The sequence below is a fragment of the Callithrix jacchus genome, chromosome 1, assembly GCF_049354715.1.
Source record: "Callithrix jacchus isolate 240 chromosome 1, calJac240_pri, whole genome shotgun sequence".
In the NCBI taxonomy this organism is placed as follows: domain Eukaryota; kingdom Metazoa; phylum Chordata; class Mammalia; order Primates; family Cebidae; genus Callithrix; species Callithrix jacchus.
In genome coordinates, this window is record NC_133502.1 from 112,019,034 (window position 1) to 112,032,539 (window position 13,506).

Genomic DNA, 13,506 nt, shown 5'->3' on the forward strand with positions numbered 1-13,506 from the left:
CTGGGTGGTACTGACATTGGATAGATGTTGAGTTCATTCAAATAAAATTGAGAAATAAGTACTTACATATATGATCAATTGATGTTTTGCAAGGGTGCCAAGACAATTCAATAGGGAAAGAATAATTTCATCAACAAATTATACAGGCACAACTGAATATCCACGATTGATAGAACAAATTTGGAACTAAAGTTCTTATATTTAGGTTTTTTTATCCATTTTGTTTAATTTTTGTATATGGTATGAGGTAAGGCTCCAAATTTGTTCTTTTACATGTGGATATCCAGTTGTCCCTGTGCAATTGCTCCATTTATATTTATCTTAGCAGAAAATACAGATGTAAATCTTTGTGCCTAGAAGCCTAGGCGATGGTTTCTTAGATAAACAATTGTTTATCTAAAGCACAAACAGTGAAAGCAGAAATAGATAATTGCATCTTTTTACTTAAAATCAATTTGTGTTTCAAAATTAAAGAAAATTAAAATTAAAACATTTATGCTTCACAGAACTCTATCAAAAAACTGAAAAGACAGTGTGTAGAATGGGAGAAAATATTTCCAAATCATATATTTTATAAATAGTTTGACAATTCCTCAAAAAGTTAATATAGAGTTACTACTTAATTTGGCAATTCTACTCCTACATATGTACCCAAGATAATTGAAAGTATAGATAGACAAAGACTTGTATATGAGTTTTCACAGCAACATTATTCATAATACCCAACAAGCAAAAACAATCCAAATGACCATCAACTGATGAATGAGTAAGCAAAATATGGTATATCATACAATGACATATTATTTAGTCACAAAAAGGAATGCAGTGCTGATATGTGCAACAACACAGATGAACCTTGAGAACATTATGCTCAGTGAAAAAAGCCAGCCACAAAAGTCCACATATTGTATGATTTTGCTTGCATGAAATATCCAGAATAAGTAATTGACAGAGACAGAAACCAGATTAGTGGCTGCCAAGGCCACAGGGAAAGGGAAGGGGGGAATAGCAAGTTTCTGCTATCGGGTCAGGGGTTCCTTTTTAGGGTAATTAAAATATTGCAAAATTCGATAATGGTGTTTGTTGCATAACTCTGTGAATATACAAAAACCATTAAGTCATGCACTTAAAAAAAAGTCTGTGTTTTAAATCTATATACACACATATACATATATAACCTCTTTTGCATATCAATACTTTAATAAAGCTGTTGCAATTTTTAAAATAAAATTTTGAAGCAAAGAAAAAATATATGAGATCTCCAACAGACCACGTCTCACCTCCACTAGCCCCATTACTCTGACTTATCAGCGTTTCTGCAAAGACATTCCTAACTGATCTCACTGCTTGTAATCTTGCCAGCAACCTCTCCCTCCCAGCAATAGTCTATTGCCGACACCAAAGCTAAGTTGTCTCTTAATGATGTAAATGGGGTTCTATCATTCTCCTGATCCAAACCCTCCACTGCTTTTCATCACACTCAGAGCAGCTCTGCTGTTACCTAATTTAGATGTATGGCTCCAACAGATTTCCCTTGAAGAAAGGATTCCATGACTGACAAAAGTTGGAAAGCCTCCTTGTTTTCATACCATTATTAAATTAGATGTGTGCTCTGTCCCTTTCCGCAACCATAAGAAGTCCATGGATAAAGCAAGCTTCAGAGCAAAAGAGAAAGCATGAGAGATAGAGCAGGACCAAGGTGGGGCATTACCAGCCCCACCCTCATCAGAGCCAATTCCCTACTCTCCCTGTCTAAACTTCTTAGTGGGGTGGTTCAAGCAATAGTCAAACTCAATTGCAGCACTCAAAAGCACCTGACTACTTTGTCCGTTCAGTCAACTATCAAGTATTTATTGAGAATGTAGCTCTGTTCCACAAAGCCCTATTTTCAAGTGTCAGACTCTCAGACCTCCAGTCTAGGTAAAGAAGATGGTGTCCATTATTCATTTGACAAACAAAGTTGGAGCTCAAGGGCCAGCCAGCTATTGAAAAAAGCTATGGAAAGCTTCATGAGACATGCAGATAACTGCCAATATGTGTGGCTCACAAGGACTGGTTCATATTCAGAAAAGGTCATTTGGATTTATAAAGAGTGTCTTGCTTACTCTTAATTTTTATCTCTTCTTCTCCAGTAAATCAACCTATAAGTTCTGTTCCCAGGACCACTCTACCAAGGTCTATCACCTTCCCCAAACAATTTTTATTTCCCTGTTTTCAAAAGTGAACAAAGCACCAAAGACCTAGCAAAGTTTCATAAGACCCTGAGACTTTCAATTATCTATTTCAGATCAAGTACAGAACATGATCTTCCTCCTCCTAATGTTGAGCCTGGAATTGCAGCTTCAACAGACAGCAGGTAAGGAAGAACAAAGGGAGAGGCTTGTGAAAGAAGAGCAGGTGGTGGCCCCTAGCCAAAGCCAAAAATGAGAATGTGGTCCTCAGGCTGAGGGGCTTTCTCTGAGAAGAAGTATGATTTCTGGGCTATTCCAAGCACCACAAAAAGAAGAGTGCCCAAGGTGGCTTGTGCATGCCCATGTCCCTATCTGACAGAAATGGGAACTGAGAATATTGCTCCATCTATCCCCACTATTCAGTGAGGGTAATGACAAGAAGACAGGATCACTCAGACCTTGTAAATCTAAACTGATACAAGAGGACAGGGGTTGAGTTCCCTTAAATGTGAGATGCTAAGCAGCTGTCACCTTCCTTTCTGGCAGGGAGAGGTGGACATCGTTACTCTAAAGAGAATGTCTGGAAGACATTCTGCATATAATTAGATGTTTCTGTGAGTTTTTCTTTCAAAAAGCAACAGTAGCAGCCGTTGGTCATTCATACCTTAATGTGGTTTACTGAGTCTTTCTACAACCCAAAGGAACAATGCACCTTAAGGCTGTCCCTTTGGACTTGGAGAAAGGACTTCTATTAGAGGATGAGGATGAGCAGGAAGAAAAGCAATTTCAGTTGGTTGTTCTCCTGGGGAAGGTAGTTCAGACCATTTCAGGGTGCAGTCAGGACCATGAGTACACTATTTTGGATGAACACCAGGAGGTAAAAGAGTAAGATAGAAGTAGGGACAGAGGATCAAGTCCTCAAGATAGTAGTCCCAGCCCCATGAGAAATCATCTTTCTGCTCATGATTGAGAAATAATGGCTCCCTTGACACTTGATAATCTTTTGAAAAGCTTTCTCCTCCCTGCTGGCTGGTTCCAGAACACTCTGTATCCAGTCACACTCCTCTCACTCCCTTGAGCTGCCCAGCCTGGTCTGACACTAGACATGGACTTGGGGCCCTCCTCATAGGAAGACCCTGAGATATTTTGCTTACTCCTACTCTGCTTCTGCCTGCAGGGCCAGCTAAAGGAACATTTCATGTTTTCTTTGCAAGGAACCCTGCCTGGTTGGAATTTTAGAGATAAGCAAAAGGGACAAACACTTCCATGCTACCAAACAGCTTCAAGTTCCCAGAGTGATAAGGGAACTGAGGACCAAAAGACACTGCTGTACCCCATCCTGTAGCAGGACTGGGAGTTTCAGGAGAAACCTTGGGAAATGTGTAACCTCTGTGGGTTTGCAGCTTAAAAACACTGAGATCCTGGTTTTCTGTCTATGTTTTTTGCCTTTTCTCTTAGGAAAGGAGTGAGCTAGGATAACAAGGGGCAGCATTTTTTATCCCTCGTTGACTCTTTCTACAGAGGAAGGATCTTCTAAGATAATCAGCACAAGGCAATGAAGATAGGCACTAGCTCCCAATTAGGTATACTAATGGGGCAAAAGGAAGAGTATTTACATTTATTGAGGATTCACTAAATGCTAGATACGGTGCTAGGCAATTTACATATGGTATAGTTCATTTAATCTTCACAATGATCATTTTGCAGGTGAGAGAACTGGAACTCAGAAAAGCTATTTAATTTTCCCAAGATTACATAGTTATTAGGTGACACGGGCAAGATTTCAATAGAGCTACTTTACTGTGCTACCATGATGATGGTAATCAAAAATGGCAGACAACTCATAAATTTTCCAACTTTGAAATGGGTTTTTGCACTGAAGTCTGAATATGGACATGTAGTGAATGCTTATTCTGGACATTCACAGAATCAAAACAATATGTGTAATTATGTTGCTGAATTAACTGAAAAAAAAGTAAAATTGTAGCACTTTCTCACTTTCTTCACAAATTTGGAATTCTCTGCTTTCTACTATGTGGATAACATAAGTTCAAACAAATATTAAATACCTACCTAAATTAGAATGCCTACTCCTCGTGGGATTTTTAAAAAAATCTTGTCATTTCATGTCTTTTTAATTAAAGAGTTTTTATTTCAGGGGAGTGTACCTGAAAAAGGAAACAACAAAAAACCAAAGGATCTGAGAAATAATGTTTACTTCTGGGGAGGGGAAGAGTTCTAGGATGGCGGTAAAAGGAATAGTCTTATCCATTTTGTGTATTCAAGTTTTTTTGTTTGTTTTTTATAAGAAGCATGTATTAGGTATTATTTGTATAATAAAATATAATTTTAAAAACATAAGAAATCTATCATATAAAAATATGAGAGTACTCAGACTACAACATCCAGTGCCTGAGAGGGACCTACAGCTATCAGGGTGGCCAGACAGACAAAAGACCACATTTTCTTCTTTGCTCCTTGTAGCCCCAGACCTGTATGCTTCATTGAAAGGAAAAGAAGATATATGAATTGAATTAACATGATGCTTAGTACCCTATCTGTGTATATTTCTTTTCTACTATTAATTTTAAAAATAATACTTGGCTAGGCCCAGTGGCTCACACCTATAATCCCAGCACTTTGGGAGGGTGAGGCGGGTGCATCACCTGGTCAGGAGTTCAAGACCAGCTTGGCCAACATAGTGAAACCCCTCTCTACTAAAAATACAAAAAAAAAAAAAAAAAAAAAAAATTAGCTGGGCATGGTGGTGGATACCTATAATCCCAGCTACTTAAAAAAAAAAAAGCAAAAACAAAAACAAACACTTTTGGTGGTATTCTCAGTCATTACAAATAAATAAATCTAATCCAAATGCCCTGGAGAATTTGACTCCAGGAATAGGTCTAGAAGAACTTCAACTGGAGATTGTATAGAGAAATCATGGTATATTTGCAGAATATATATATATATATATATATATATATATATATATATATATATATAATATATGGCATGTGAATAAATTAATTACAAAAACATGTGACTATGTCTATTATTATATAGCAAGTGGATAAATTAATTACAAAAACATGTGACTCTTAGAGCATAATGTTGAGTAAGAAAAAAATTAAAAGCCCAGAAGATAATGTATAGCACAATGTCCTTTTCATAAATAAATATATTGCTTAAGCATACCTTATATAGAGAAGATAAAGCTTAAAAAGTAAAGACGAAGCTGGGCGTGGTCGTTCACACCTATAATCCCAGCACTTTGGGAGGCTGAGGCAGGTGGATCATGAGGTCAGGAGATGGAGACCATCCTGGTTAACATGGTCAAACCCCGTCTCTACTAAAAATACAAAATATAGCTGGGCATGGTGCCGCATGCCTATAATCCCAGCTACTAAGGAGGCTGAGGCAGGAGAATCACTTGAACCAGAGAGTTGAAGGTTCTGGTGAGCTGAGATCACATCACTGCATTCTAGCCTGGGTGACAGAGCAAGACTCTGTCTCAAAAAAAAAAAAGAAGAAGAAGAAGAAGAAGAAGAAGAGATTGGCCCAGTATTCAGGATGGCAATTACCTCTGGTGCAGGTAGTAGATATACATCACTAGTAATGTGCTAGTTCTTAGGGTAGGCGGTAGGTTCACAGATGTTCATTTTACTTAATTAAATATATTTTGAAATGTTTCTTTATTTAAAGCTTTCTGTTATAAAATATATCACAGATAGAGAAAACCACATGAAACAACTATAAAGATTAACATTACGATAAGGTGATTACTTTTGTAACCGTCACCTATGTTAAAAAGGAGAACTCTTCCAGCTCCCCAGAAATGCTTCACCTGCCCTAGTCCAACCTGCCTTAACCTCCTTTGCAAATACTCTCCATAGCGCTATCCTATATGCCCTTTCCTTTTTCCCTTTTTAAAATTAATTTTTAAAATTAAAACAAAATTTTTTAGAGACAGGTTCTTGCTTTATCATCCATGCTGGAGTGCAGTGGCCCAACCACAGTTCACTGCACCCTCCAACTCCTGGGATCAAGTGATTCTCCTGCCTTAGCCTCCTGAGTACCTAGGACTACAGGCATGTACCACACTGTCTGGCTAATTTTTTTTTAATGTTTTTAGAGATGAGGTCTTGCTATGTTACACAGGCTAGCCTCAAACTCCTCATCTCAAGAAATCCTTCTGCCCCAGCCCCACAAAGAACTGAGATCATAGGTGTGAGCCACTACTCTCAGCCTGCCCTTTATTTTTTCATAAAAGAAATTGCCAAAGAGGACTAAAAGTTTTAGTAAGCATTCAATAAATGTATGTTCTTTATAGTTTCCAAATCAGCAAATATAGACATCCCTCATTTTTAAGGCGATCTATGTATTTTGTTGGACATGCTGTAATTTATTTAATGAGTTCCCTATTGGTGGACATTATAATTATTTCCATTTTCTTCTGCTAGATTAATTCTTGAAAAAAATGTGCACCTCCTCAAGACTGTGATGAAAGTTCCCTCTGAATAAAATTCAAACCATTAATCATGAACTCTTTCCTTGCTTGTATGCTCTTTGGATGCTCTACTGTGTTATCTATAAAATAAAGTTTGAAGTGAAAAATTAGGGTAAAACATTTTATAACATTTTTAAAGTAGGTATATATGGATGTATTTGTACATGTATGTTTAAGTTTATATACCATAACAATCTTTTTGTAAAAAAGTCTTATGATCTCTGCTCACTGCAACCTCCACCTCCTGGGTTCAAGTGATTCTCCTGCCTCAGTCTCCCAAGTAGCTGAGACTACAGGTGCACGCCACCATGACTGGCTAGTTTTTTGTTTTAGTAGAGATGAGGTTTCACCATGTTGGCCAGGATGTTCTCAATCTCCCAACCTCATGATCCACCTGCCTCGGCCTTTGAAAATGCTGGGACTACAGGTATAAGCCATTGTGCCAGTACCAACTCAGAAAGATTTTTTATACCTTGTCATGTCTTACAGGAAGGAACAACACAAGTCTTTCTTTTTTCATTGATATTTTCTTCTTTCTTTGTACTCCAAAGGTAGATAAAAATCAGGGGACCACATGATCATGGTGATGCCTGAGGTCATTCTGGGGCACAGACTTCAGCTTAGGTTACTCCCCTTGGCCTGTCTTCAACTCCAAAACTACTTCTGCTGACTGCTGAGATATACAAAGGAGAAGAATCAGGTTTGGGATAGGATTTCTTTGCTAAGACGTGTCTCCATGCAGTGCTCCTACACTGAGCCGAGCATGAGTCAGGTGTGTAGAGCAGGATTTTGTCCTAAACAGGAACTTCAGAGTTTTCTGAAAAATGTGGCCATATAAAGCATCCCCCTACCCCACCCTTACTTCTAAAATACATTATATGGCAAGTCTGAAAAAAACTTACACTTCTGTTGTTAAATGTGGGTGATAAAATATAAACTTAGCTTAAAGAGGAAGCTATCTTGGGAAGTAATGCAAATGATTTGTTGTGTGTTTCCTGAAGATGTGACAGGTGCTGACACCCATTGATACCTGGTTGCAATAAAATGCAAAGCTCCCTCAAGAATTTTAAATAACACTCCAACATATTGGAAATGCATCAAGTTAGGTGTTCTAATCTAGCAAAGGAGCTGCATGTATGTATTTTTCATGCTTTTGTCGAGTCTTTTGCCCTTTAGTTTGTTAAGGGCCCCAGATAAATGGATATCCTGTGTTGTCTGCTTAATTTTGTAGTTGTGGAAACCTTCCACTTTTCTCCTTTGTCTAATACCTTCAGGAGCTCAATGCTAGGTTGCAGCTTAATTTAATAACCATATGGCATGTAAAACAGAAAACAAAACATCTTTTCCCTATCATACAGCTAAAAAGACAAAAAACTCATTCATGGATGTAATGTACACATGCCAGTGGATATACAGTCATAATTGCAGTCATTGGTAGCACAGAAATAAATATGCATTGAAGATAGAGGGATGAATTTGAATTTCAGTTCCAAGAGCTACCATTCTTTGACCTTGGGCAAGCTGTGTCGCTTCTTTAAGCCCCAGTTTCCCCATCTGTAAAATGTGGATAGCGGATAGCAAGATCTACCTTGCAGAGTCATTGGGAGCATCAAATGAAATAATGGGCTCGCCCAGTGTCTGACTTATGGTGTTTAAGAACTATCAACTATTACTCTACTTTCCAGTAATAGTCCAAATGCAGATCAGTGTTATAACTCTATTTCTCAAACATTAATGTGCATGAAAATCACTGCAACCTTGTTAAAATGCAGATCCTGATTCCCTAGGTCTGGGGCAGGCCTGAAATAATACTTCTACCTAGCTTCCAGGTGAAGCTGAGGACAATACTTTGAATGGCAAGATGGTAAAAGATGTTTGCAAGTGCAAATGTTAAACTGTGTAACTAATGGTTCCCAATACTGTCTGTACATTAGAAGCTCCCGGGAAAAGAAAATTTTTAACGATGTTGATCTCATCCCCAAAATAATTTAATTCGAACAGATCTAAAGTAGTGCCTGGGCATTAGTGTATTTTAAAAGTCTCCCAGGTGATGCCAATATTAGCCATGATTGAGGCCCTCTGCTTAGTGAATCTAATTTGCAGCTGGGTTTCAGAAAAACCTCTTCACAGAATTGTTTGCAACAGTGTTTTGATTGCCTCTGTAACTTACAATAAGCAAGAATGTTTCAGGATTTCAAAAATGTATTGCATTTCCTAAACTCCTTATTTTACATGGAGTATTCAAACTCAAAGTTTACATGTCTTAAAACTTATCTGGGGCAAAATTAGACCAACTAACAATCTTCTAGTTATTCTGAGCTATTCAGACACATGACTCATGTTTGCTAATTGCTGTTTCCTTTTGTAAATATTAGCTGAAAAATGTCACCTCTCTGACAAGTAGCATATTTTATGCCTATCACTCCTGGCACATAATCTTACAAAGAAGACAAGAGAAAAAGGAAGAAAATTGGCTTTAATTAAAACCCAGAGAGTAAAGAGGGGAGTTCTGCTGTAAGCTAAGGGGAGTTCCAGAGGAAGTTGTATGTGTTCCCTCTCTCATGAGAAGAAAGCATAGTGTGGTAAATAAATTTGCTAAATAGATTCAACAGAGTCTCTACCCAAAGTCTTCTATTTAATTCTTGTCGTTATGCAGACTCAACAACTAACCTACCATGTAAGCCCAGTTTTCTTCCCTGTTTCCTGTTTATCACATGTAATTAAACAAGATAAGTATTACAGAAGATTAAAAGTAGTAGGCAATTCCTGAACTTGGCACATAGACAATGGTTACTACATATTTGATGAATAGTTTGATATTCTTCTTCAAGGGCAGACTGGATTTGGTATCGGGTGGCTCTGCGTTAAGTTATAAGGGACTTAATAACTCAAGTATTTAAGGATGGCTTCCATCATCAAGGGATCTGCCCTTAACAGGGGCCCATTATGTAATTCTGAGGTGAGAGCTATTCCAAGTGTGCAGTGGATTAAAAAAAGGAGAATTATACAGGAAATCTCTCTTTACATGCATTATTCCAGGGTCTTTGCAACCTGGTCCAGCAACTGCAGATGTGATTAGCATTGTTTTATACACACACACTCACCTTATAGCCCTGCCCCTGCCCCTCTCCTGCACAAAAGAATGCTGGGAACACATGAACTCCTCTTTGTAGAAAGGCACATTAATGTTCTAGCCATGGCTAAAATGGAAGAGAGACAAGCTCTAAATGTAGTCATTTGATATAAATGTCAGTCATTTGAAATAAAGTTTGTGCCTATTACTATCAAATGTGCTGTGTGGCAATTAAGAATGCCAGTTTGTGTGATCACAGGCAAGTTGCAGTTTGATGAAAGGAAAGCAGAGGAGAATATATAGCCAGGGTCATCCTTCCTTTCTCCCTCTCTCTCTTTCTGTCATTTATTTGCCAAACTCTTCACTAGAACTTGATATGTACTAGGTACTGGAGATAACAAAGCAAACTCAACCTGGTCTTTGTCTTCAAAGACTTGCAGGATAGTGATAAGAAAAACTTGAGTCAGAGGACAACTGCAATGACAGTCATTCAAGCAGCAGAAAAACCCAAGTTACTTATACTGTGAAATCTGATCAGAGAATTGGCTGTCCTGATTAGTAAAATATCCTGGAGGATAAAGATTGGCCATGCATTTCACATATGAATTACCACCTTTCCAAGAATTAACACATGTACAAAGAAAGGAATGAACATTTGCTGAGTGCTAACTGCCTGCCAGATCCAGGAACTTCACATGTATCACCTTGTCCAGCCTCACAACAATACTGAGAGGTAGAATCCAATCTCATTTGATAGATAAACAGGCTGAGGCTCATAGAGAGTAAAGGATGGACTCACAGTCAAAGCTCTCCTAACCCTGGAAGTCAACATTTGAACCCAGGCTTACCTATCACTAGATCCTATGCTCTTCCATATACTCAAACAACTTCTTCTTCTTCTTCTTTTTTTTTTTTTTTGAGACAGAGTTTCACTCTTGTCACCCAGGCTGGAGTGCAATGGCACAATCTCGGCTCACCACAACCTCCACCTCCTGGGTTCAAGCGATTCTCTTGCCTCAGCCTCCCGAGTAGCTGGGACTACAGGCGCACGCCACCATGCTCAGCTAATTTTTGTATTTTTAGTAGAGACGAGGTTTGACCTTGTTGACCAGGATGGTCTCGATCTCTTGACCTCGTGATCCACCCGCCTCGGCCTCCCAAAGTGCTGGGATTATAGGCGTGAGCCACCGCGCCCGGCCCTCAAACAACTTCTTGAAAAGCTAATGCCTAGAATAAGCCCCCAAATATTTGTTGAATGAATGATATGACTGAATAAATGAATGAATAGGTGAATGAAGCAAGCTCTACTGAACATACTTTGATCTGATCATCTGTGATTATTCAGAAACTGCTTCAACATTTTCTGATACCTCCATCATAATGAATACCCATTCATTAGTGATGGAAGCAGCCTAATTTTGTTGTTTTTCACACTTTATTCATCCAAATACTACCTTCACTAGTTTTGTCATGTTTGGCCACTCTGCTATTTTTTATAGAACTATTTAAATCAATTCAACTTTAAAAAATAAAACCATATACCCCTGTGGTAGATGAAAAACAAGTATCACTTGCACTGGTAAATGGAGAATAGGAAGAAAAATAAATGCAGTGAAAATAAAGTAGTGTTATCAAATTCCACCCAAATACTGTTATCTACCTGGAAGCTTCCTGTTTGATTAAAAACGAAAAATAGCCAGTGTTAAAGGTATGGAAATCTAGTTGCAAATTATATACAATTGAAGAATTAAAATAGAATTGAAAAGGGAATAAATTCCTCTCTGAATAATCTAACTCCCTTTAGGCTTTGATTTTTGCCTCATCTAAAATCATCTTACATACTGCTAGAGGTGTGTCCCTCACATTTTGGTAAACACTGAGTGGAAACTACGGATTTTGAAGTCGAACAACTAACTGGCTCTGATTTTTAACTTTACTAACTGTATGTCCTGAAGTGAGCTGCTTGGAGCCAGTTTCCTCAACTATATAACCATAATGACAAAACATGTTTCATGGTCATGTTTTCAGTATTAAGCAATACAGTTATAAAGTACCTAGCACAGGGCCTGGCATGGAACATAGTAGGTATACATTAGATATCAGTTCCATTTTTCCTTTCCCTTTATTGTTAGAAAACAGAAAGCATCTACAGTGGGCTTGTATGATGTGGTGGTTAGACACACCTGATCTGATTCTGGCTGTGCAATCTTGGGCAAGTTACTTAACCTTTTTGTGCCTCAGTTTTGTTTTCTGAAAAGAGGATAAAATATTATTATTTACCTTGCTGGCTTCTGGGAAGACCCAGTGAGACAATGTGTTAGCAGAATGTCTGACAATTGTGAGAACTCAACAAGTAATAGTTATTATTGCTATCACTGGTGAGAAGAAGTGATATTTGACAGGAAAAGATATGGATTGAAGAAAATGAACCTGGAGAATAGGATGTGAAGGTAATTAAGTGACAAGAGCTCAGACCTTGATGGTAGGGAAGTCATAAGGAAGCATTTTGTTCTTATATGACAGATGACCTGGAATGACTGCAGGGCTTGGGGGATCAGGGACTGGAAGTGGGAGAGGCCTCTAAGAGCAAGCAGTGCTGTCCACCAGAAGCTCTTGCTGGAGTGCCCAGAGAGGAACAAAGGGCAGTCAGTGGCACAGGAGGGAATGTTTGGAGGGGAAAGCTATGTCTTGTTTTCTTTTCAGCTTTATTCACAGTGACAGTCCCTAAGGAATTGTATATAGTAGAGCATGGCAGCAATGTGACCCTGGAATGCAACTTTGATACTGGAAGTCATGTGAACGTTGGAGCAATAACAGCCAGTTTGCAGAAGGTGGAAAATGATACATCCTCACACCGTGAAAGAGCCACTTTGCTGGAGGAGCAGCTGTCCCTAGGGAAGGCCTTGTTCCATATACCTCAAGTCCAAGTGAGGGACGAAGGACAGTACCAATGCATAATCATCTATGGGGTCGCCTGGGACTACAAGTACCTGACTCTGAAAGTCAAAGGTGAGTGGTGTCAAGACTACAATCTATGGAAGCATCTCTCCAACAGAGGACCTGCAAGTCACAGAAACCCATTAAAGGTAGCCCAAGCAAAAACAAGGAGGATGCTTTTAAGGAGATAGGGCTATTTCAGAGAAAACAAAAGGAGACAGGGTTATTTCAGAGAAAACAAAAGAAGACTTTGGGTAGAGATCTGCTCAGAACTAATTTTTGACATCTGAGTACAAAGCAGCTGAAGTAAAAGTGAAAGGGGGTAGGAGCTGCAGGAATAAAATGGGACTGGAGGAAGCCAGGAAAATTCATCCTTAAAATGTGGGAGGGAGTGAAAAATAAGCTTGGCCTAATTCATAATTCTCCCATGGAACATCCCTGACTTGATTATTAAGGTACTCTTTTTCAATAGTTCATACCCTGAATCCAGAGTTTTTAAAACCATGGTTTGCCACCCATTAATGGATTAAAATATCAATTTAGTGAGTAGCAACCAGATGCATGTTTCCCACCCTTTAAAAAATAATGAATGGAAGAGGATAGAGTGAATTAGAAGACATCACAGAGTAGCACTGAGTACCACAAAACTCATTTCTGGGGTGTGTGTGTGTGTGTGTGTGTGTGTGTGTATTGGGTCATGGTACAAGATTTTTTTTCTTACTTTGGATCATAAAAAGTTACAAGTCTGGGGCCAGGCTTCGTGGCTCATGCCTGTAAGCCCAGCACTTTGGGAGGCTGAGGAGGGTGGATCACGAGGT

At 38.7% G+C, this 13,506-nt stretch overlaps 2 protein-coding genes across 3 annotated transcripts in view; one reads left to right on the forward strand and one right to left on the reverse strand.

Annotated features, from left to right (window-relative positions):
- Positions 1-13,506, reverse strand: part of PLGRKT (plasminogen receptor with a C-terminal lysine) — a 281,104-nt gene that overhangs the window by 163,294 nt on the left and 104,304 nt on the right. The gene's annotated exons all lie outside the window — the stretch shown is intronic.
- Positions 1-13,506, forward strand: part of PDCD1LG2 (programmed cell death 1 ligand 2) — a 59,071-nt gene that overhangs the window by 9,886 nt on the left and 35,679 nt on the right. For both annotated transcript variants that reach the window (XM_035305223.3, XM_035305218.3), the window contains exons 2-3: positions 2,288-2,356; positions 12,455-12,760. In XM_035305223.3, coding sequence (XP_035161114.1) covers positions 2,302-2,356; positions 12,455-12,760 — 361 coding nt within the window. In that variant the 5' untranslated portion in view covers positions 2,288-2,301. The remainder of the gene's footprint in view (positions 1-2,287; positions 2,357-12,454; positions 12,761-13,506) is intronic.